Source organism: Stegodyphus dumicola, chromosome 2 (genome assembly GCF_044657685.1).
Source record: "Stegodyphus dumicola isolate Sdum_Otavi_A_Nest chromosome 2, ASM4465768v1".
NCBI lineage: Eukaryota > Metazoa > Arthropoda > Arachnida > Araneae > Eresidae > Stegodyphus > Stegodyphus dumicola.
In genome coordinates this window covers 31,796,049-31,821,970 of record NC_140769.1, presented here as the reverse complement: position 1 = coordinate 31,821,970, position 25,922 = coordinate 31,796,049, and the positions used below count along the sequence as shown (strand labels likewise).

The 25,922-nt window shown below is 30.8% G+C and overlaps 2 protein-coding genes across 2 annotated transcripts in view; one reads left to right on the top strand and one right to left on the bottom strand.

Moving 5' to 3' along the window:
- The window catches only part of LOC146998377 (axotactin-like), a 42,990-nt gene extending 40,602 nt beyond the window's left edge, over positions 1–2,388 (bottom strand). Inside the window, exon 1 of the mRNA XM_085812270.1 lies at positions 2,319–2,388. Coding sequence (XP_085668396.1) covers positions 2,319–2,388 — 70 coding nt within the window. The remainder of the gene's footprint in view (positions 1–2,318) is intronic.
- LOC118192119 (serine/threonine-protein kinase ATR-like) overlaps positions 1–25,922 on the top strand; it is a 391,326-nt gene that overhangs the window by 332,003 nt on the left and 33,401 nt on the right. The window contains exons 61-62 of the mRNA XM_085810548.1: positions 21,155–21,240; positions 23,108–23,207. Of these exons, the coding sequence (XP_085666674.1) occupies positions 21,155–21,240; positions 23,108–23,207 (186 nt within the window). The remainder of the gene's footprint in view (positions 1–21,154; positions 21,241–23,107; positions 23,208–25,922) is intronic.

Here is a 25,922-nt window from a genome sequence, read left to right as displayed (position 1 = left end):
CATTAAGTAATAAAGTAACTGATTTATTGTACCCTAGTAGGAAAAATTAATTTATTTAATTAAGTGCTTTATATTTTACTTAATGAAATGCAATGAAAGGTGGTTGGTTAATAACTCAAGATCAGCATTATCATGTCATTCAATGGGATTCGCATTTGCTGTCCAGAAATATGTAGTTTTTGCCCTTGTGTTTTAAATATGTATGGAAAGAAGTGCAGAGGATGCTTGAAATTCTGATTTTAAGGATTACATAAATGGTTGGATAAAATTTTCATGTGTGGAAGGTGAAACATGCTGTTAAAAAAGCATTTAATGGATTATGTGAAATGCATTTGGGAGAATAGAAGTGACAAAGGCATTTGACATGAGTCTGTAGGCCTAAAAGTAGCCATAAGCATCATGTCAGAAATCAGGAAATCATTTAAATACATTTATGACGTATGCAGACAACGCATTCAAGGTAAAAAATATGCTATTATCAGGACTGTTATTTGGCAATGGCTGCTAAAAGAAATAGACGATTAATATCAGCCTAGATTGCAAGGAAGCTAGCTGGCCAAGGTAAAAAACATTCTGAAACAGACTCTCAATACTGTTATTTGGAAATTATTGCTAAAAGAAAGAGACAGTTGTTGTAAGCTCAGACTGCAAGGGAGTTAGCTGCAGGTACAGAAACTTGTATATTCAAATATAAAGTGATGCAAGTGTTTAAATAAAGTAATGAGACTGATTTTTTTATAATTTTCTTTAATTACAATCTCACACTGTCTTCAAAGTAATCATCTTGGAAAGCCACACAACAGTGGAGATGATTTTTCTACTCTGCATAGCAGTGCTGAAACTCAGATACTGGAATTGCCTTCACATGGTTAGTTAATTGGTTTAATGTTTTCTAGTGTCCCAAAATGACATCCTTTGAGGTGGGTTTGCGATCTTGGGAAAGTCACATGGACTCAAATTGGGGGAATAAGGTGCTGAGGAGCCACAGTGATATTTTTACATGCACAAACTTGTTAATTTAAAATGCAGTGTGACAACGTGCGTTGTTGTGATGCAGCAGCCAGTGTGTTTTGATTTTTAGTCTCAAACACATGATCCTTTTTTGAAGCCTTTAAAAAACTTCTTGGGAAAAGTGTTAGTTCATCATTTGGCCTGGGGGCACAAACTCTTTGTGGACAGCTCCCTGGCCATCAGAAAAGCAAATCAATATATTTTTTTTTTATCTTCAACCTTCTCTCTCTCTTTTTTTCCCCCTGTTTCCTGGCTGTGGCATTATGTTTTTTGGGTTTCACTCAAATGCCCAAGACTCATCACCATTAATATCGTATTCCAGAAAATGCTCTAAAAATCCGTTTCTCTTTTGTTCCAGCAAAAAAATTTGGGGAGGGGATTTTTGAACAGATATTACTTATGCTCTAAAAATCCATTTCTCTTTTGTTCGAGCAAAAAAATTTGGGGAGGGGATTTTTGCACAGATATTATTTATCTCCCAATTCTTTTCTCAAAATCTAATGAATGGTAGTATGGCTGAACTTTTTTCAAATCATTTCTGACTTTCATGCGATGGAGAAAACACAAGATTCCAAATTCTGGCAGAATTTTCGTCAGTTATTATATTTGTAGAGCTTAAACCACTTGGAAACTGGACCCTTGACAAAAAATCATCTCTGTAGGTGGATTTCAGCTTTATAAATGTTTTGAAGCAAAATTTGAGAACAAAATGTTGCTCATTTTCAGAATGCACTGGGGGGGGGGGAAGATTACAAAAAAAAAAAAAAAAAAAAAAAGAATCTTCTAGACTGTCCACAATTCAAACTCATAGTGGCTGAGTAATAAATGTTCCCGTGCCCTTACCACCAAATTGGAAGTTCGCAGAGTTGCCAGATCAAATGCTATGCTTCCTGTCTCATTACTTTGTTTATACACCTCATAATCTGCATAAAATATAGCTGTATGCAGGGAAATCCATGATTTGTATTTCACTAACTTGGGCTGCGAAATTCACCAGGTTACAGTGATCATAGCAGTTGGAGTGCATAGACTCGAACTGGGTTCTCTTTGCCGATGAATCTCATTTTTGTTTGGAGAGCGATTCCTCATGTGTTACATTCTGGAGGGAGTTAAGCTTATGCAATTAGCCTGAAAATATCTGCAAAACATGTAGATAAAAGGGTGATGGAATCATGGTATGTGTGAGCATCATTTTGAATAGCCACACTGAACTACACATTTTTAGCAATGTGGTTTTGAATGCTGATTATAGAAATAAGATTCCTGATCTGTATGTCGAGCTGTTTAAAAGTGCAGTTGGTAATTACTTTTTTCTGATGGATGATAATATTCATTCCAGTTATGGTGCACTATAGTCTGTTTCTTTAAAATATTCATATCAATACTATTGACACTGTCCTTTACTTGTGATTATAATATGGCATAATCACTGCACAGCATTTATTTTCTTCACCTCTTTGAAACTGCTCAAGTCAGCCTTTACTTGTGCACTTTTTTGTTAAGCAAAACACGGTAAACAAAAATCGTTTTGGGGGGAATATTAGGTGACTTGTGCTATCTGCTGCAGCTGTCATTCCCATGGTTATGGTGGAAATAGGGCAGGTGAAAATGACTCTGAAGTACCAATTTTAAACTAATAGACTGTCTTGACACATTATCTCTAGGCTAAGAAATCCAGTAGGAAAAAGGATTTCCTTATTCTCCATATTTAAATCCAATAGAACATGTAGGAGACACAGGATACTGATTTGCATGACTGAAGCTCTTTTTTCCCTCAGCACTCTTCAGAAGCTTCATGATTCTCTAGCTATCATGATTGCACTTTGTTACCACAGTGAGTCCTGGATAGTCTTAGACAGCATGGAAAATTTCTTTAAAGCTTGTATTTCATTCAGGGGTGACCACAAACATTATTAATTTTTTCTGTCTACCTCTAAAAACTTATAACACTAGTTTTTGCCAACCCTATTTTATATCATATTTCTTTTGTTCTTATTTAAGTTTATTTATTGCAGAAGTATGCGATTCTACAGTTTGAAAATACGTCAGGCCTGATAAAATAAAGATCTTTATAGGTTACTTATAAAATGATTTTTAAGTTTTTATGAGATTTTATAGCTATTCCTTTAATCTTTCCAGCTAGTATCTTAAAAGTTTAATAATTTAACTATTAAATATTTACAGATTTCTGTCAGAGTTCTTTCGGGAATTATATGTAAGTTTTTATCTTGTAGGCTGTAGTCCCTTTAAATGAAGAATGTGGTTTGATTGAATGGGTACCAAATTTACAAGGCTTGAGGCTTATTCTTTCAAAGTTGTATAAATTAAAAGGAAAGTTTGTTAGTGGACGAGAAATCAGAGCAATGATGCCTCCTAAAACAGCTACATTTGAGTAACTGCACTTTTTTCTTTTTAAATTTTTTTATTAAAGTTTAATTTTTAATTGAAGCTTTAGAACTTCTTTAGTTTTATTTTATATTTCCAGGCAAAAACTCAATATATTTACAACCAAGTTTCTTCCTCGTTTTCCTCCTGTTTTCCATGATTGGTTTCTTTTGACATTTCCAGATCCTACAGCTTGGTATACTTTCTATATTTATATATACATATTAGTTGTGTTTCATTGTAAATACTATTTTTATTGTATAAAAATATAATTTGCAAATGTTGCTTTTATTTAATAAATGAATGAATAAAAAAAAGCTGCTATAGTAAGAATTCACATTTTTTAAGCATGAATAATTTAGTTTTAAATATTTAGTAAAATTATCAACACATTTTGATTTATCATTAAGCATACTGACATTTAATTTTGCAATGAATTTGATAGGTATCTAGCTCATCTGGCGTATGCACGTACTACAGCAGTCATGAGTATGATTGGTTATATTGTTGGACTTGGAGACAGACATGGAGAAAATGTTTTATTTGATGCAAGTTGTGGTGATACAGTGCATGTTGACCTTAACTGCCTATTTAATAAAGTATGTTTTCAACTTTTGAAATATTCTTGAGTTTAGCAAATATATTATTCTGTGTTATGTATCTACTATTTTAGTAAATTCAGAAAGCAGCATTTTAAACTTACTTAAAAAAAAATAATAATAATAATAATAATAATAAGTATGTAAAAAAAATATAAACATGAAGCATTTTCTTCTTCTGCACATTTCCTTTTCCTTGTATACCGCAGCAAAAGGACTATTTACATTTTTTAAGTAATAACGTTGTTTAGATCTCAGAAGAAGGAAAAGTATTATTTGGTATTTTGCTTATTTTTGAGTAATTAGGTTATTTGAATTATTATGTATTTTGAGTCAGTGACGTAACCAGGATTTGAATACCAGATCTCCCAATTGCTAGCTGGATGTTCTATCCAGTTACACCAGGAAGGTACATGAAAAGGTGGGAGAAAATGCCTTATATACTCCCACTTTTAAAGAGCAACTGGGGATGAGGAGACCTAATCACTAAATACTGTTCGAGATGAATTATTATCAACCACCATTTAGTTCAGATGCCACTTGTAGAGTCATTAGATTTTTTGAAGTATGTTTGAAAGGTGTGTAAAATATGCAGTGCCTTCACTGAGATTTAAAAACCGTACCTTCCAATTGCTAGCTGGATATGCTATCCAGTTACACCATGAAGGTACACTGCACAAAATAAAAATGGACAGTTCTATATCTCCCGTTCTACTGGGCCAATTGACAAAATTCAAATTGTGTTTTTCTAGTCTCAAAAGCGCGACTTGGGATATATATTAGGTTTATATATAGCATTGTTCTAACATAGGTATTTTAACACAAAATCGGACTTTTTCTGAAATAACATACCAATTTTTCCATGTTTCGATTCTATGATTCAAATTATGCCTAAATATTAAATTCTGTAAAATTTGGTGTGAAATTCACACAGATTTTTCAGCTTGCGCCAAGAATAATTCACTTGCCAAACTTCTTAATATATGGCAACCTATTTTCCTTTCCTTTATGGGAAAAAATGGAATTATGGGAGTGGGAAAAAAGTCACATAATTCCTACTTCCAAATTTTAACAAATATTCATATTCCATAAACATAAAATATTCAGAACATATTCCATAATTTTAACAAAATGCTTAAATTACATTTGATGTTATTATCCCTTTTAACCCTTTGATGCGCACAATGTTATTTTTATATTTTTTCACTAAAATCTCTAGAAATTGAATATTATGATCCTAGAGACAAATAATATATGAATTTAAAAAAATCCACTCTTGCCCATTGATCTAGGTCGCACTCTGAAACCAGCGCGCGTCTAGGATTTCAAAACTTATTGAGGTAGAAGGGGGGGGGACTTTCCTTTTCCCATGTGCATTTCCAATAAATGACGAAATTTGAAAATTTGAAAAAAAAATTATGTAAGAATTGCATTATAAGTAAATATTTTACATTATTTTACAAAGTAAATCGTCACAAAAAAATTTAAAGTTATGCAATTTTTCTATAGCAGTGAAATCATTTATATAATTTATGATACCATTCAAAGCATGTTTTGTCTTTTTGGTACATGCATAGAACCACATTGCATGTTTCACACATGTATGAGGTTTCTTCCTTGTGCTACAAAATGTATACTGCTTGGATTTGCATTTTTCTGGTATATGTCTAACGTTATTTAGTCTCTTTTTGTCTGGCACATGAAATTTGTGGTTTTTTATATCAATGGGGAGGGTGCTTGGTCTTTATGGCTTTGGTACAGATCTTTTGTTTCCCATTTGTATGTATTTTATTCATATTTCGTCCCAAAAGATATATAAAATATTTTTAATTTAAATAAAGCTTTTATACAATTTCTGTTTTTAATTATAACACAGGATATTTACATTATATTTAAACCACACAATATAATTTATAAAATCGCAATAATAGCATAGGAAGCAAGCGTGTTGTGGTCAGAGAAAAATCTTTGAAAAAGAAAGACCTTTTCACTCAGGGATAAATAGAAGTCCTAATAGTAATAGTAGTCTTATAAGGTCTGTTTTCACTGGGCAGTATTGTTAAGTAATAAAATAACTCAAAGCCTCATATGTATATCTGGGTAAAAATAAGCATTCCTATTTGAAAAGCAGCAAACACCATTGTGAAGAGCAGTGGTTTCAAGGTGCGACCACTGAGCCTCTAGAGGTTTCTGAGCATTGTGACACAATGCTCCAGTGGCTCAGTGGTCACGCCGTGAAACCACAAAGCAAATGCCATAAATATGCATAGGTTTTTTATATATATGCAGTTAAATTATTACAATTTTTTATTGTTTATGATAGAAATAATGATGTGCAATGAATAACATTTGCAATTTAAAGAAGTTTATATTAATAAAAGGAAGTTATTTTATCTCACTGAAAATGAATTTTAAAGGGCATATGATTTGAAGTACTAAGATCTAAAAAAAATGTATGATTCTGCAGTCATTTTGTGTTATTTAGAGGTAAAAGATCAGTAATCAATTGGTTTTTTACTCAAAAATTTCAGAAAGAAGAGAAGAAAAAAAATTGAAACTTGGTGGTTTCACGGTGCGACCACCGTGCGTCAAAGGGTTAACAAATGTGCCAAATTTCAAAACGCGCCAATATATAAATTCACATATATCGTTATTATCGCTCAAAAAAAAAGATGCCAAATTTCAATACGCAAAAATATGTCAATTTGTGTACATCTTATAAAATTTTGAATAAAGAACTCTAATTTTTTCCAGGTATGCTTAGAACTACACCTACATTAAGATAATGGTAAAAACTTATAAATTTTTTAGAAAAATTTATCAAAATTATTTAAAAATAGAAATTTTAAAAATAAAACACAAAAAATGGCTGAATTTTATTTGCAATGAACCTAAATTTTGAAATGTGAAAGGAAGAATCAAAAAAGTTTAATTAAAAAAAGAGATATTAATAAATAAATAACAAAATCAATTAACATTGAAGACATAAAATTTTGAGACCTAATTTTTTAAAAACTATTTGTGCGATTTTTACAAAACTTGACAGTTTGGCGTAATTTGAGTTGTAGAATCGAAATATGGAAAAAATTGACTTTTTTTTTTTTTTTTTTTTTTTTTTCAAGAAAAAGTCCGATATAATTCTAATACATATCCTAAGTCGTGCTTTCGAGCCATGAAAAACGCAATTTGAATTTCGCCAATTAACCCAGTAGCATGGGAGATATAAAATTCCCGCCGCCCTTTTTTTTTAGCAGTGTATACGGAAAGGACGGAGAAAATACTTCTTAATTTTCTTAAAAATGAAAATCATAGTAATTTGAGTATGCCTGTAGTCAAGTAGCTAAAGCTGTAAAGCAATGGTTGTTCTTTTGATTTTTATTCCTGGCAGTCTATTTTCTTTGCATGTATGTGGAGATTGTAAACCTTTTAGATTGTCTTTGACAGAGATTTAACCATTGGAACAGTATTTTGTAATCCGGCTCCTAAGGATGAAAATAGTATTATTTTTCACTGGTAGCAAATGTGTTAAGTAATCTAGTAACTTGCAGCAAATTAAATATATAATTAGCATATGAAATGGAATTTTTAATATTTAACTATTTGTTTCCTTTATAATGCTTAATTGCTTTTGTTGAATTTGCAGTTATTTCCTCAAATTAATACCATTATCTTTGTCAATGCAGGGTGAAACTATGGAATGTCCAGAATGTGTGCCTTTCCGTCTAACTCATAATATGGTTGATGCAATGGTAAATGTATTGGTTTCATATATAAAAGAATTATTAATTCATATTTTGTATTTTTTATATATATGTTTATGTTAATAGTTTATGTCTGTTTCCTTTCCTGCCATATATATATATGTAAAAGAAAACTACTAGTTTTAATTTAGGAATAGTCTTTTTAATTCCTCATTTTTATTTGGCTGTGTCTCCTTCCTGGAATCTGAAGTCCATCATATGGAAAACTAATCTGCATTATGTTATCTTATTAATCCTACAATGCTGTGAGTTCTTGTCTAATCACAATCCAGAATTTAAACAAAGCAGCTCAACTCTGTAAATGCTGTTTGCTGAAATGCGCACTCACTTTTGCCTGCCTGCCCCTCATTGTGAAACATGGAGGTAAGAAAGGAAGGAGTGACCAAACCGGCACTAAAAGTGAAGCACTGCTTTGAAGCTTCAGTCCCCAGATGGGGTGTTTTTTGTTTACATTCAGAAGCTCCCTTGACAGCACTCTGATAGTATTTCGATACACAACAGTTCCATATAAATCGGAAAATGGAACACTTCTGCATAAAAGAAACATTCATAGTGTGATGGATAATAGCAATTTGTATAGTTTAGTGACATTTAAAAATTCCAAGCTGATGAACTACAAAAATATAGATTTTAGCAAAAATGTTATGCTTAAAGACTGGGGGAAAAAAAAAAAAAAAACCTTACGGTAAATTTAAAATTGTATACATCTTTCGATACCCTTGATAGAGTATTCGCTACTTTTATTTTGTGTTCCAAACGCCAAAATGTTTTAAATAAAATATTTTTTTTTCACATCCACATATTATTGTAACATGTACTTTTTATAATTTTTTAGAGGAGAGGCTTTACTCTTGCTCATTTTAAACTCTCATTTTATTTTTATATATCTGAAAAATAATTACTTTGGGCTTAACATTTTACTTATTTGGGTTAATTAAAAATAAAATTACCACGATTAAAATTAAGATTTGAATTTGATGATGAATGTATCCTAAAACAGATTTTAGTCAAAAGTTTGAAACTTGATGGATAAATGTAAATATAAAATTATGCATGTTAAAATATTTGTAATTAGGCACATAGGTCAGGTTAAGTTTTTATTAAATAGAGTAAGGCATGCAAAGGCTATCTGCCTAAAGAGAAAGATGCCATTGTGGAGGAATTTCGAAAAAAAAACTGACCTTTGACTGGGTATTAAAATAATGCATATAATTTTCATTCAAATTATATTTATACTTATTTCTTATGTGAAACTTTCGGGTATATGTTAAATTAGTGTAAGTTACTTTACTCGAAAAATATATTGAATGCACAGAAATTAAAGATTTGCACATGCCGGAAATGAAAAATATGAAACATGGATGTGTTTGATCTTAAGTTTTGTAATCCTTAACCGAATAAAATCAAATTACCTTAAAATTTTTTTCTAATGTAATTAACGAAAACTTGTGAAAATATTTCATTCAAATTAAACAATTCTGAGCAAACTGTTCTGTGAAAAGTATAATATTTAATTCCGTTCAGAATGAAATGTTGTTTAAAAATGTATTCTTTTCATATACTTAGGACTCTGAAGTATTGTAGAAAAAGAAAATATATACATTTATATGTATATTTACGACATAATTACAAAATATTTACATCCGATCGTTCAAAACCCATTGACCTTAATGGTAAATTACCCATTGTTTTGGTCACCAAAGAAAGGGATCGCCAGTGCTTCAAAGTAGGGTATTGGGGAAACTGGTTAGGGCCACTCCATCTTACTTACTACCTCCATGTTGTGAAAGCACACGTGGCATGTTTCTCTGCTTCATCTAATGATATGAACATGTTTATGCTTATCAAGAATGTCCATGAATAAATTAAGGTCTTGTTTTGGCCTCATCTGTCACCATTATGTCATCTTTTGTATCTACACAGATCCCCAACTTTTTTTTATACCTCAGAGCACATTCTAGAATATTGGCGAGGTTGATGTGTACATTTATTCTTTCAAGATGAATTTATAGGTTGGCATAGATAATAATATACGTAATATACAAAAGAAGATATTCTAAAATTATAATTTAACTTCTAAAAATAAACTATTGTATTTTTATGAAAAAATAAATAATTACCAAATAATACAGACAGAAGTTTGTTGTATTTGGCATTGCATTTCATAGGCAATTACTTCATAATCAAGAGAAGAATATGATGATATTCCTGCTTGTAAGCAATCATCAAGATGTTCTTCAGTAAGTCAAGATCTCTACTTTGAGAGTTTGTTGTAGAAATTTTGACATTGATATTTGACTTGTTTTTAAATTTTAATAAATAAACGGGTCACAATGGCAAATTGGCCAGTACGCCAGGGCCTTACTCTCAGTCTGAGATGTCTAGTTTGCCCATTTTAAATTATAAACAAAGAATCTTTTGAGCAAATACACTCATTAAATGCCTCTAATTAATTGTCAACTATAAAAAAGTTTTAATAAAATTTTATTGAAAAATTAGATAATTTTTTTATCATAATTACACAGCAATGGGCACACGTAAAACCATTGCCAGGTGCAAAGGTGCTCGCTGGCATAGGGTTGGGGATGTCTGATCTACACTACCTTCAAATCCTCAAGTCATCTGTCACATATGTGTGTGTGTTTAAAACTGGTAATGCTACATGATTATTATTCCACAGAGTGAAAATAAAGTTCCTGAATTCTGGGGGGGGGGAAGATAAATGCTTCTGTACGGAAACATTTTTCAAACTGATTTGAAGGATACAGTTATCAAGGTAATGTCTTCACCAGTTTGGAAGAAAATATTTGTCTATTGACTAGCTATAATTCTCATGGTGATAATAATGCAGAGCATTGTTTCCGAAAGTTTTCTGCTGCTTACCTCTGTAAACTATTCTTTTTCATATTTTTACTCACAAAGCAAAATGTTTGCACCTTCAGGCAGCAATTAAATAGGTATTTTTTCACATTCAGGTGCTTTTAGTTCTTACACAACTTTCATTTTATATACTTGAAATAAAAATTCTCTTCATCAAAAATTGATGTTAAATTTTTCTCTGTTGTGAAAATCGTATTATTACAATTCGGTACGTATATGGAAATGGTTATTCACTTCTGATAATACTCAGAATTCTTTTTATTGTTGTGCATTCTGGTATAATATTTAATTTACACAGCCTAAACATAGCTTAAACTAGCAATGACATTTTATTCTTGAAAAGAGTAGAAATATTTAAGAGTAAAATGAAAAACGTTTTCTTTTAGAGGTTATTAATTCAGAACATGATCTAGAATTTGCAATTATTTAAACACTGCTAAAAGCAAAAGGTTTTAATCAAAAAAATAGTAATTTGTAACCACTTATAACTACTTTTAAGTTAATTATTTGACTGGGACAATATTTTAGGCCTGCTGAACAAGATGACTCATACCATGAAGCTGAAACCTGATTTTGAGGATCCCATTGCATTTAATCTCTGCTTACTAGACTTGAATCATTGGGAAAATTTCTCTACAATAACCTAAGCCTCCGATTTGTTTTTATGCAGTCGGATGTAAAAATTGGCTGAGGCTGACCTTTAACAATAAGCTGGCACAATGATTCACCAACAGTTGGTTCTAGCCAGGGCTGTGGGGTCGGAATCAGAGTCAGGCAGATTTTGGGGTAAAAGGAGTCGCTAAAAACAGGTCGACTCCGACTCCCTTTTTTTATTGGGAAGTTTGAATTTGAAATGAAATTTAAATGAATTGAAAAAAATTAATGACAAGCTGAGTTATTATTTTTATTTATGAACTATATACATTAATAAATAGTTATTTTCTATTTTATTGGTATATTGATAAATAAATATAAGGGTCAGGATGGATGTGATATTTGCCATTAGTGATTAAACTGATTCGTTTAGTTACTTCATTTAGTTACAAATCTCACTGGTAAATTTAGGTAAGCAGCAATAGCAGCAAGAACTCCCGAAATTTATGCTATTCTTAGGAAGCAAGCAGGAAAAGGAGCAATTATTGATCAAGCAATGCAATAAGGAAGTACATATTTGATGATAAAGAGGTTGTTAGAATTAAGAACTTTTTTAGAAGATGAAGATAACCCTAATGTTTCACTAACAGAAAGACTGTGGAATGAACTTGCAGAATTGGAAACTCTTCTTTCTACACCGTATGTAGCCACAAAAAAGCTGCAGTCTGAAGAATTGACAGTAGGTGAGAATGGAAGAATGTGATGTTTGTTCTTTCTGAAATGGAGGGCTTATTGCAGAAGGAATCATTTCTTCAATGAAGGAAAGAGAAACTAGTTTGCTAGACAATGAGATCTTGCTGGGTTCAATATATGTAGATCCGAAACACTGAATTTTCTTAGATGACAAACAAATTAAAACCGCAAAGAAAACCATCTATGAACTTTCATTAAAAATGAAATTATTCTCAGAACAATTGGAGAATTCGAATCAGGACAATCAAACTGCAGTCATTGCAATTGTGTCTCTATCATCCTTTTCCAGTGATGAATTAGATTTTAAGAAATATTTTTTGGATAACATTGAAAAGGCTAAGGCAAAGCAAATGAAAATAAAGGACCAAGAGCCTTTAGATATAAAAATGAAAAAATACAAACAAGATTTTTACATGGCCTATGAAGAAATAGAGAAATATGATTGCACTTGCAAGACACCTCTTTTAGAACTTATAAAAATCTATCCTGAAAAGTTAAAAGAAGTAGCCCTAACAGTAACAGCTCTTCCTCCTACTTAAGTTAGTGTGGAAAGACTTCTCAGCTCTGAAGTTTATCAAATTGGATCTATGGCTCTCCAACAAAGATCTTGCCAAAGAGCTATATTGTTTCTTAGAAATAAATAATGCAAGTTCTTCCATTTCATAATAAATGTTAATTAATATAAATAATTTGCTATGCCATCAATTTTCTTCTATAGCATATATTACTTCTTTTATATTAAAAAACGTAAGCTGTAACTCATGTGTATATGTTTACATATATATATATATATATATATATATATATATATGTTTACATATATATATATATATGTTTACATATATATATATATATATATATATATATATATGTTTACATACATATATATATATATATATATATATATATATATATATGTTTACATATATATATATATATATATATATGTATATGAGGAAGTCGAGTCGGAGTCGGTCATTTTCCCTACCGACTCCACAGCCCTGGTTCTAGCTCCTGGCCAATCTTGTTAAATTCATGAATTATACACTTTCTGAATCATTGTGGAAACATTTTCTTACAATGAAGTACATCACAGTTTTTTAACTGATATGGGAACTCAAAGCTTATTGTAAAAAAGGTTAGCTTTAAATATGTTCTTGGCCCATAGATGGCGCCACTGTTTTTATATTCTTGTATAACTGTGCACTTCAATAAAACTTCACTTGTGTTCCAAACTCCCAACAGGTATGTTGTGTATTATTTATTCTCATGCATGCAAGTAACCACTCTCTGCTATATTGAGTTTCTAATAGGTTATGGGCCCAGGCCAGATTAAGAAATGAGGATAAATAATCTAGTGTCTAGTTAAGTTAGTTTGTTTATTTAATTCTATTTGTAAATTTTTAGAATTACTTTAACCAGAATTGACCACATGGTTATGTTAGGGTTAGCCATAGCACATGGTTGCAAAAGCTTAACTAGTACAAATATTTTTGACTGTTAATTATTTGGGCAAATGTTTCTTTGAGAATAAAATTAATTCAATAGAAAATTTATTTGAATTTATCTCAAATTATAATTTTTTTTTTTTTTTTTTTTTTTGTCTCTTGTTGATTAAAGTTAAAAAAGGAAAAATGCCAGGGGGATAAGGTTCATTTAGTCATAAACAATTGAGTGGAAGGGAAAATTACATGGATTGGAAATTTTCCATGAAAATGCATCTTATTAAATTAGATTTATGGGCTTATGTAGAGGGTACAAAAGAAGATCCAGTAAAGGATACCAAAGCTTTGTCATATATAGTTGAAGGGGTAAGTGAAATTATTTTCAATGATATAAGGGATTTAACAAGTGGAAAGGAAGCTTGGAAAGTATTAGCTGAAACATATGAGGATAAGGGAATCACAAGAAAGGTTTCAATAATTAAAACATTAGTGAATACCCGTTACACTGATTGTAAGGATATGTCTGACTATTTACATAGGGTCATTTCATCTTATCAGCAGTTAAAATCTACTGGTGTTAAACCTGATGAAGAATTAATTGCAGGAATAATTTTAGCTAATTTACCTGATAGGTTTGAACCTCTTATAATGGCTTTGAAAAATTGTGGTGAGGCAATAACAGTTGACAATGTTAAAAATCGCTTGTTAGCTGAAGATTCAAAACCCCTAGCCAATGAAAGTAAGGAATACGCATTTGTTAATAAAAATATCAGAAGCAAAAGGTACTTTAAAGGAAAATGTTTTAAATGCAATTTGTTTGGCCACAAAAGCTCTGATTGTCAGAAGTCACCTCTCAAAAAGGATAGATATAATGAAAACAAGTTTAACAAAAAGTCTAATGTTGGATTAAAACATAAAAAGGGGGAAGAAGCTTATGTAGTGGAAATTAGTGTAGCTAATTCTAATCCACATCCCAATATTTGGTACATGGATTCTTGTGCTTCTTACCACATGACTCCACATAAAGAATTATTAGATGATTATCAGGATGCTAGTATTCATCAAATAAAAACAGGAAGTTCAGTAATAGAAGTAGAGGGTAAGGGTAAAATAACTTTCCTCTTATCTAGAAATAAAAAAAGGGAGTCTGTAACGTTTAGTAATGTTTTACACGTTCCAAAGTTAACAGCCAATTTGCTGTCCATTAAGTATTTAAATAAAGTATTTGGAATGGTTAGTACTTTTACAAGTAAAAGATGTTTTGTGTATGATGGTAAACATTTAGTTGCTACTGGAACAGGTATGGGAGATAATTTGTATTCTCTTGATTTATGTAATGAGTGGGCTTTAATTACTGATAAAAATATTTCAAATGAATTATTACACAAAAGAGTGGGCCATTTAAGTGAAGGAGGAATGACCAGATTAAAAGATATGGTCGAAGGTTTTACATTTAACGGAAAATTGTTAAATTGTGTGTCATGCATTAAAGGCAAAATGCATAGACAACCATTTCCCAAGGGAAAAGCTAAGCGTGCAAAAGAGTTATTAGGCATAGTACATAGTGACCTGTGTGGGCCTATGAATGTTACATCAATTGGTGGTTCTCGCTACTTTATTAGTTTTATTGATGATTTGTCGCGAATGACTTTTGTTTATTTTTTGAAAAATAAATCTGAAGTTTTTGAAAAATTCAAAATATTTCAAGCATTTGTGGAAAGGCAAGCTGGCAAATCAATCAAAATCTTACACTCAGATAATGGTACTGAGTATGTAAACAATGAGATGGATAACTATTTAGCATCAAATGGAATTCAGCATCAAAAATCTATTCCATTTACACCAGAGCAAATGGGTGTAGCTGAACGTAGTAACAGAACTCTTGTAGAGTGAGCACGATCAATGTTGGTGGATGCTCACCTTGATCAAAATTATTGGGCTGAAGCAATGCAAACTGCAAATCACTGTAAAAATATATCTCCAACTATTGCAGTTGCAGGTATGACCCCTTACGAAAAATGGTATGGGGATAAGCCAAATTTAGAATACTTGAGAGTATTTGGATGTCGTGCATTTGCTCACATTCCAAAGCAAAAACGTAAAAAGTGGGATATAAAAGCAAAGGAATTAATGCTTGTTGGGTACTGTCAGGATAGAAAAGGCTATCGATTAATAGATCCCAAAACTTATGAAATAATAAATGCACGAGATGTACAATTTTTGGAAAATGAAATGTACTACAAAAAGGCAAGTAATATGCCAAAATTCTATGATGAATCCTCATTCAGTGGGAGCGTGATTACGACATTTTCAGATACTGAGAATGCAATAGCTGATGATCAGAATGGTGAATTGGAAGGGATGGTTAATGATAATACTCAGTCTGATCATGAATTAGTTAATGCTAGTGTTAAATCTAATCACGATGAACATAATACTGCTCAAAATGATAGCCATGATAACAGTAGTGTAGTTGATGAGCTACCTTCATTGACTAGAAACAGAAAACTTAGATTCCCAAATAGTTATACGGACTATGACACACACGGGATGCCAGAAATGCCAATGCCAAATTTAGATCGAATGTGCTTTGTTAAAGCTATGGCAGCAGCAACAAATGGTGTGTATTCTGAACCGAAAACCATTGATGAAGCATTAAGGGGCAATGATGCAAACCATTGGAAGGATTCTATATGGGAGACTATATTAGGCCATATTAAAAACAAAACATGGGAAATAACAGATAAACCTTATGATAAGAACATTGTAGATTGTAAATGGGTTTTCAAAATTAAATGTAATTCAGTAGGCAAGATTGAAAGATATAAAACACGTTTAGTTGCTAAGGGCTATTCTCATATTGAGGGAATAGATTATACTGAAACATTTGCACCAGTTGTCCGATACGTAACATAAGAGTTTTATTAGCTTATGCAGCTATATATGATTGGGAAATTGACCAAATGGATGCTGTAATGGCTTTTGTACAGGGAACTCTAAATGAAGACATTTATATGAAAATTCCAGACGGTTTCAGTGAATTTTACAAGCAAAACTTAAAGGGAAAGGTCCTAAAATTAAACAAAGCATTAGATGGTTTAAAGCAGAGTGGTAGACTATGGTACCAACTGTTAGAAAAGGGTTTAATAGAAATGGGACTGAGGCAAAGTTCTTTTGATAGTTGTGTCTATATTAAAATAAATGAAAATAAAGATCTTGTTATTGTTACTATTTATGTTGATGACTTACTCATTTTTAGTAATAACATAGAACTTAAAAATTGGGTAAAACAACAACTTAAAGAAAAATTTGAAATGAAAGACTTGGGACCAGCAAATTATTGCTTAGGAATTAAAATTGAACGAGATAGAACTAAAGGGTCCCTTAGCCTTAGTCAAACTCAGTATGTAGAGAGTATGCTTTGCAAATATAATATGCATGAATCTCATGGTGTAAAAACACCATTAGACCAAAATCAAGTGTTATCTAAACTGCAGATACCAACTAGTAAGGAACAAAAGCTACCTGTTCCTTACCAGGCTGCCATTGGGAGTCTTCTTTATGCAGCTCAAGCAACATGGCCAGATATAACTTATGCTGTGAATTTCCTTAGCCAGTTCTCCAATAATCCGGCAAGGGTTCACTGGAATGCTGTCAAGCACATCATGCGGTATCTTCGAGCCACTACAGATGCTACATTGTCTTTTTCAAAGGACCATAGTGCTGATGTCCTTGGTTACAGTGACTCAAACTATGGAGGTGATGCTGGGGATCGACGATCAACCACTGGATATGTTTTCCTCATCGGAGGTGGTGCAGTGTCATGGTGTAGTAAGCGTCAACCAACCATTGCAACTAGTACAACAGAAGCTGAATATATGGCTCTTTCTGCAGCTACTAAAGAAGCCATATGGCTCAACAAAATTGTTAAAGAACTTGGGATTATTACTGCAAAGCCAGTATTATTATACTGCGATAACAACAGTGCTATTAATCTCAGCAAAAATAGTGTGTATCATGGTAGATCAAAGCATATTGATATACAACATCATTTCGTGCGAGAAGCTGTGAAACTTCAGCACATTGACATACAATATAAGACTACTAATGATATGATTGCAGACTTTTTGACAAAAATTGTAAACAGTGCAAAACATGAAATGTCTGCAAAAATGAAGACCAATGTAATTTAATGTTTTATTATATGTATGTGTGCTGATGTAATTTCTCATTGTATTTAATTAGGATGATATTTAAACCTAAAGTGGGAGTGTAAAAAAGGTTAGCTTTAAATATGTTCTTGGCCCATAGATGGCGCCACTGTTTTTATATTCTTCTATAACTGTGCACTTCAATAAAACTTCACTTGTGTTCCAAACTCCCAACAGGTATGTTGTGTATTATTTATTCTCATGCATGCAAGTAACCACTCTCTGCTATATTGAGTTTCTAATACTTATTGTAAAATGCGAGCTATTCTTCTAGGAAGTCTTTATTGTCCTAATCATTAGTTAAAGCCAAAATCTGATATTTTTGCATAGAAAATTTCTCAGTATAAACTTAGTAAAAGTTTTAGCAAAAATAACTAGTTCAAGTACAAATTTAATGACAAATGGTGTTTGAAATAATTAATATTTTCATGCTAGGATGAAAATATTAATTGTTATATCTAGCAATTTTTATTTTATATTTGTTCTCCAAATTCACTGTCAAAAGCCAGAAAACTGTAATAAACATGAAAAACGGTGTCAGTATATCATTCTTGAATATCTGTAGGAATATTAATCATAAATTTATAGAACTCATTTTGTTTTAACTAATTAAATGTAGTAAAAATTTTACTAATTGGAAATTTTACTGTATAATATATAAAAATTTAATACTGAAAAAAACTTGATTATGCACCATTCTAATAACCAAAATGTTTTGAAATTTTAGAAATCCCTCCTTTTTTCAAAAGAAAAATTTAACAAATCAGAAACAAAGCCATTGTAAAGCATGTATAGGATTGCGACTCAAAACAAACGAAAACGGTCACCAGAGAATGTGATTTAGTGCAGTAATGGATAAGCGTGACATCACAATGCAATCATGAGATCTTTTCCTTAATTTTATATTAACTCAATTAGTTTTTGTGAAGAATAGTGTAAGTTTACACCTATTTATCCATTTTTGCCCCTTGCATTTTGAAAAAACTATCAAAGTTTAGGACCTGCCCTAAAGGGAATAGCATCCAGTGAAATATTTACAGATGTATTGAATCCTGGCATCAAGAAAAAGCTTTCTGGTTAATGGAGCATTTATTGTACTTCCTTCCAGTTCTTCCTAATCTTGAGCTTAAACTATCTTTATGATTTTCTACCTCGAGACAGTGAATAATTGGAAATAAGCAGTCAGAGAAAAATATAATCACCCTTTATTTAATTTTACTTTATGAATAAAAAAACTACTGTTGTTTAAGTTTTGGTACTTATCATCTTGTATACCTTTTTGTTGTTTAATTTATAAAAACATATAAAAAATAATCTAAATCAAAATAAATATATATTTGCTTTTTGAGTTTGGTAAAGGAGGGGAGGGGAAATAATAAAAAGGACCATCATTTATAGAAACAAAGCATCCAGCGATCTTATTGAACACCTTATATATCAGCAAGCCATATTTTGAGTCAGAAGCATAATTTTCATTTTTCATCTGCCAAAATTATTGAATTAATAATATTCTTTTGTAGACTGGAGTTTTTGCAGCTTATTATAGCTATTTTTCCTATTTGTGGACAATTTTATTTCTTTTTCCTTTTCAGAGTTCATATATCATTAAGAGTCCTTAGGCTTTTTAAGAAACAATTTTGAATCTATTTTGACAAAAATTTTCAAATGGTATTTAATTTTTCTCATCTGACATTTCCATTTCTGTTTTGTGACTACAATCTTGAGTATAAATTAATATTTTGGATGAATACAGAATTTAAACTATATTGCTTATGGAGCCATCACATTTTGATATTGTTTGTAAACAACAAGGAATTCTGAGCCATCCCTGAAAGTTTTGAGATATCTGAATAATTGATTGTTTGTCCAGCTTCAAAACAAGTCATCGGTCATCAACAAGAATACTGTCTGAATATAGTTTGTGCCCTTTCAAGAAACTCACGTGTCATACTCCATAGATGTTGCATTTACTGTTATCTATGAATCTGGAAATTCTTCAAGGATGTGGGTAATAAGGCACTGAAAAAAGGGCAGGATATATTGAAAACATTAGAAATCTGGTTAGAGTTCAACTGCCTTTCAGTGCTATTAGGAACAGTGAAGAGCATCTAGAGTAGGCTTGAGCAAACTGGCACCTGCAGACTACCCATTTTTATGCATTCTGTGAGCAGTTTCTTTTCAATTCATATTTTTTCAGTAGCAGATTTTTCTGACTTTTGATGCCTGTAAGTAAATTTTGAATCTGTCTGTTTGTGGACTTATTGTAATTTCAAGTTTTGTTCAAGATATTGTAAATTCAAGATAGAATTTCGTAGATTGTAGATAATCTTCATAAGCAAAGTTTTGCAATTAAAAGAAAAATTGAAACAAGTTTAGTGATAATTTGCAATCTTTTTATGAGACAAATTGATAATGCATGAAGTGAGTTACAGGTTGAGATTATAGCTCTATCGTGTAATAGAATAAACTGTTGATTGTTAAAAATTTTATGCTTGAATTCAGTTACTCTGATAATAACCATTTATATCTAAAAATACTACTTTATTTCCACCCCTACCTTTTTTTTTTTAAACCCCATATGTGGCCTTACAGCTGAAAAATTTGAACTAGGCTTGATTTTAAGTATTCCTTTGGAGAAAAAATTACTAGTTAAGTAAAAAAACAGTATAAATAAATAAAAATATTATTTGTTGAAACAGTTTTCTTTTGGACTATAGATTCCAGCAAGATTCATAGACTCACAGTTAATGTACTAACACCTGCTTTCTTTCAGGTACATTGTATTGCAGTTACTGAATGTTTTGTTTAGTAAAATTTTACTGAAAATTATTGAACTTTTATAATTTTATCATTAAGAGCATATAATTTTGAAATTATGTAATTATGATTTGCATATCTTAATTTTGCCTAGTAACTGGAAATGGAAAACAGAAATTATTATAGCATTTGATATTTTTATGTACATTCAAATGCAATTAAATAAATTTAATGGTTTATTAAAAATAAGCAATTGGTTAATTTTAAAATATATGCCTTGCCTGTATATTTTCAAAATTGTAAGTGTAGTGTGTGTATCAATTAGTGATGAGTTTCGTGGCAGGTTGGAATCTCTGCCTTCACTGCTGTTTTTTTACCTTTGGTTGTGAGAAGTTTAAGGGGGGTACTATTTGATGCTTAAAACAAAATTCTCTTAAGCATTAAATTGGCATCTGTTTGACCATATTGTATTTTGTTTTCATTGTTTATTTATCTAAATGATGAAATTTGATAGAACTGTGCAGAATAATTTTGCTCATTGAAGAAGAAAGTTGCATTAGATTCTTTTGAAATGCACTGAGCATTTCTGTGAAATAAATGCTAGTTTAAGATTGTATTTTTTTATTTATTATTATTATTATTTTGCACAGTTTTAAAATTTATCACTTCAGCAGTTAATAACGAAAGTGGATTAAATACTGTAAATGTTCCTGTAACCTGATATATAAAATTTTGAAATCAAATGTTCTTTCTTATAGGGACCAACAGGATATGAAGGTGTTTATAGGAAAGCATGCGAAGTAACTATGCGAGTTATGAGAAGCAGAACAGATGCATTTATGAGGTGATGTTTATTTTCATAAGGTGTAAAGCAGTTTATATGCATAGTGTATTTACTTGGAAAACAAGACCATCCTTATATTTTATGATAAATTTTATGGTTTAAAATCATAAGCAAATATTTGATGAGATTAGCAGTGATTGTGGTTAGAATGAAATGCAATATAATATCTTAGTATGGTATAGAAAGAAAAATTAGAGATGCATTGTTATCTATTTATTCTCATGCATATTAGTGACCCATTAAGTAAATGAAGTTTAAATTGAAATGATTCTGCTAGATGGGGCTATTATAATTAGTAGTATTTATGCCATTTATATTTACAGCAAATTACTTGTATGGTTTAGTGTTTAAACAGTGTAATTATTTTATATAGCATAATTAAACTCTATCCACTCATTCTCAGTTCTGTTTGTCAAAATATATGTTAATAAGATCCTGCCAAATTTTAGAACAAATATATATCAGAAAAAGGAGGATCTTATTTTAAGGTAAGTACCATATATGCATCTTGTAGTGGAGCAAATATAAAATCAGTGCCTGAGCTTGTAAGGATTTTATGTTTTACTAACATTTTATTTTAAAACTTTAATGTCCTCTCTTATTTTCCACTTCCAGCCAGAATAAATGAGGCTAGTTTTAGTTATGTAAATTGAGCTTGCAAACTGTTAATTAGTTAATTTGTGGCTTTTAGCCAAGAAGAACTTAGAGAGAGACTTCTTGCTGCCTTACCTCGCGCACGTTTTTCAGTCAGTGCTGTCCGCCTTTAAGGCCAGAATTCAGTCCTCTTAATAATGAAGACATATTGTAGTTTTCCTGCATTCTGCGTTCTACATATGTAAATATTAAAAGACTAGGCAATTTTTGCTTGACTAGTCTTTGTAAAGTATTTGAGTTTAGCTATTATTTAATTAGCTTTAGTTCTTATTTTTATGTTTCAGACCATAAGTACTGGTCTTTGTATCCCGAAGTGCAGGAACGTCTATAAACTGTGTGAAGAATAAAGGGTAATTAAACCCTCTCCATTTGTGTCATATCTTCTACATTTGCAGGAACATAGTTTTAAGTAAATTCCCTGTTCTTACTCAGGACTCCAGTATGTTCGCAAAGGCAATAAGAAAAAAATAGTAGACCTGATAAGCTTAAAAAGAACCCATGTTCATTTGCCAAGTTTTGGGAGAAAGTAACTTATTCAGTAAATTTTTGAACTGTAGAATTCAAAAATATGTTTTTCCAAGAATTCCCCCATTTCTTTATATTTAAAAAATCTCTTAGTTGTTCATTAGTTTGTTTGACAACAGTTTGCAATAAGGAAGTACTTCAGCAATAAGGAATATACTTGCCTTTCCTTTATTTCCTTCTCTTTTAGTTTTGTGATTTTTATTATTCAAAAGTATGTAAAATTGCAAAGGTGATTCTAATTTTTACATATGAGGAGATAGTGAAAATTAACAAAGATTCATTTCATGTGTTAGAATATATATTGCATCATTTCATAAAGCTTTCTGGAGTTGTTCTCAATATTGAACTTACTAAAGAAACAGCATTAACCTTAACAAAACTTAATTCATGGGAAAAGTACTGAATAACAAAAACAACATATAATATTATTAATATATATATTAGTAATATGTACATTACAACCGTTTTATCCAAGTAATTATATGATGTCCATTGGTCTCTTAAAAATAATATTAACATTGTAAAGATGTTATTTTTCCCCCTCTATAATGACATTCATTATTTTAATATCATTAATACAAATATCTCAAGTTGGATTTTTTGAATCTGTCCTTCATTTCGTGTAGAGAATCGAAAAAGTATATAATACCTGCTTTCAATAGTACATATATATATGTATATTTTTTAGTGTGTTGAGACCTTTCGTGCATGATCCTTTAGTGGAGTGGAGTAAACCTAAAAGCAGCAAATCTCTACAACTTGATTCTGGTGAAATTATGAATGAACAGGTAAAAACTGTGATTTCTTTTCTTAGAACTTTACATATTATAAAAAATATATAGTACTTTGCTATAATAATATCTCTCTTCACCTGATATTGCAATTAGTATTACCAGCTCCAAAATCTGTAAGTCCAAAAGTGGTTAACTGATAACAGTTAGCACAATAATTAACTGAGTTACTGAGCTTTGTTTGAGAAGATATATTTGATCAACAAAAGTAAAGTAACAGTCAAATACTCTCTGAGAATGGATAACTGGACCTGATTGGGATTCTGTTAAATGCTTAAACTATCAGTGTGTCTGAAGGAAAATTGAAAGGCTCCGAATATTAAAAAGATATTTTGACAGCTTTCGCCTCTACTCTTCAAATTATACATTCACCTTAACTACATTGTGATTGATTTTTCATAGAGTTGTTAAAAATAAAATATTTAAAAAAATCTGTCATGCACAAATGATATCCATCAACTTAAAATTGATCAAGATAACTTACATGTTTTTCTGTTGATGGTTGCAGTATAAATAATAAGCAGCGGCTCATTAATTTTTTCAGCATAATATAGAGCTGAATTTGAGCATTAAAGACTTTTGAGACCTGCAAAAGTAATTTTGTAATCATTTTAAATTCCTTAAACAGGATAACTTGTGGCTATTTTTTGCCATGGGGATGCTTTTAAGGACTTGCATTTTGAAAATCTGCAAGTTCAGTATATAATCATATTTCCAGCTGAAGCTATTAAGTGAAATAAAAATGAATCTCTACATATAAATAAAGGAAAGAGTCTGTTTGTGTGTGTGTCTTTCGTTCATGCTGCACAAAAGCTAATAGATCCAGGTCTACGAAATTTGGTAAAAAACCTTAACGAATAGTGGAAATGATTTCTCCTAGACATTGATAGACTCTCCTGAATATTGTCCATGAAACGGTAATAACAACTGAAGATCAACACTTGTGAACAAAAATTACAATTTTTGTGTTTTTTCTCCAACTTTTATATAAGTATTCATTTCTTTAAAATAAAAGTAGTAGCTATTGTTTTTCATATATTTTTTTAAACTTTGTTACTATCATGCATATGAACTGTGAATTTAAACGTTACTGACATTTTTATATTGGTGAGCTTTGAAAAACGTGCTGTTCCTTAACTTTTGAAGGCCAGTGTATGATAATTAAATAGTTTGGAAAATTATAACTTTCTGCAGCATTTACATAATTTCGATACCATAAAGTTGCTTCTTTAATCATCAAAGCCGGTAGCATTAATTTTTAGCAATCAAAACATGAAAACTGGAAGTGCATAAGGAAATTATTTTATTGCAATAGCTTATCATTAGAAATTTTTTTGTGGGGGAAAAAAATTATAAAATATATTTTAAAAAAAAGCTGGAAAAATTAATAAAAATCAACCACTTAATAATATGTAATTAAACATGGGTGGACATAATAAAAAATAAATATTTTACAGAAATATTAAATTAAATTTGAAATTGTAATATAATAAAACAAAATAGATAAAATATTGCCTGAACTTTATGGTAGCCCAGACCCAAACTAATTTTCCCACCTTTCTAAAATAGCATCCAACACATCTACTGACACCATCTCTTCCTCTCCTAAATATTACGACCCTACTCGCTTTCCATTTCAGTGAACATTGAACGACTCTGCCTTTTTGTTCTCTAATTCAGCTTAGCAAACGTGCAAGTTAAATTTGATTCTTTTCTGGCCTTTTTAACATATTATAATTATGTAGATTTTAAAAGTCTCATACTTTTTTATAAACTTATTTTAGAATAATAAGAATGTTTAATATGAATTCTTATTTTTTACATTCATTTAGTTCCTTTATGTTGATGTAGTTTTTGCATTGTTTTACTATGAAAAGCAACGAATGTGTTGGAGTTTTTTTCAAGCAAGAATATTTAAATCTTTACTTAAATAATTAGTTAAGCTTTGTTCTTGACAAGACCATTCTTAGTGGGGGTGCTGTGCGTAAAAGTACGTGGGCGGCCGGACTTTCGCGATGTCTTGCCTAAATATTTTAAAGTCATTGTATTTGTCATATCTTAGTACTTTTTATACTGTTTGTCATATGCAAGTACTTAGTGAGTATGAAATACAAGTTTTACTACCCATTGATCTTTTTTTAAAAAAATATTTGGGGCGGTAATCTTAGGAAAGTACGTGGGCAGCCAATGGTCGAGGAACGGCCCTGGTTCGTGGCTTGTACTTTGAATCAAATTGGCCAGCTTCTAAATAGTAACTTGAATATCCTCTTAAAATTTGTTCTTAACTGTAATTTGAATCAGTTTTGGCTCAATATCCTGCTAGGTATTTTACAATTGGTTCTTGCATATTAAGATGACAAAACACATTCTATTAATTATTGTTAGTTTATTGGAAATTGATTTGTTCCCCTTGAAAAGTCAATTTCCATTTAATAACAATAACTGATTCATTTTTTATTAACATTTTCGTTTTTTACCGTTTTCATAAGCTTACTTGTAATTAAACATTTTTTTACTTTTTTACTAGACATATAAATTTTTTTAACTGCACTAGCATTAAAATTCACTCTTTACTAAGTTTCATAATTTTCTTTCTTTTCTACGAGATAATCCTAAAACTGTTCTAATAAATAACTTCTTATTTTCTTACTTAGCAGCTTTAGTGCAAGTATTGTGCTTTTTTTTTTTTAAGTATGAAAAATTACCTAATGT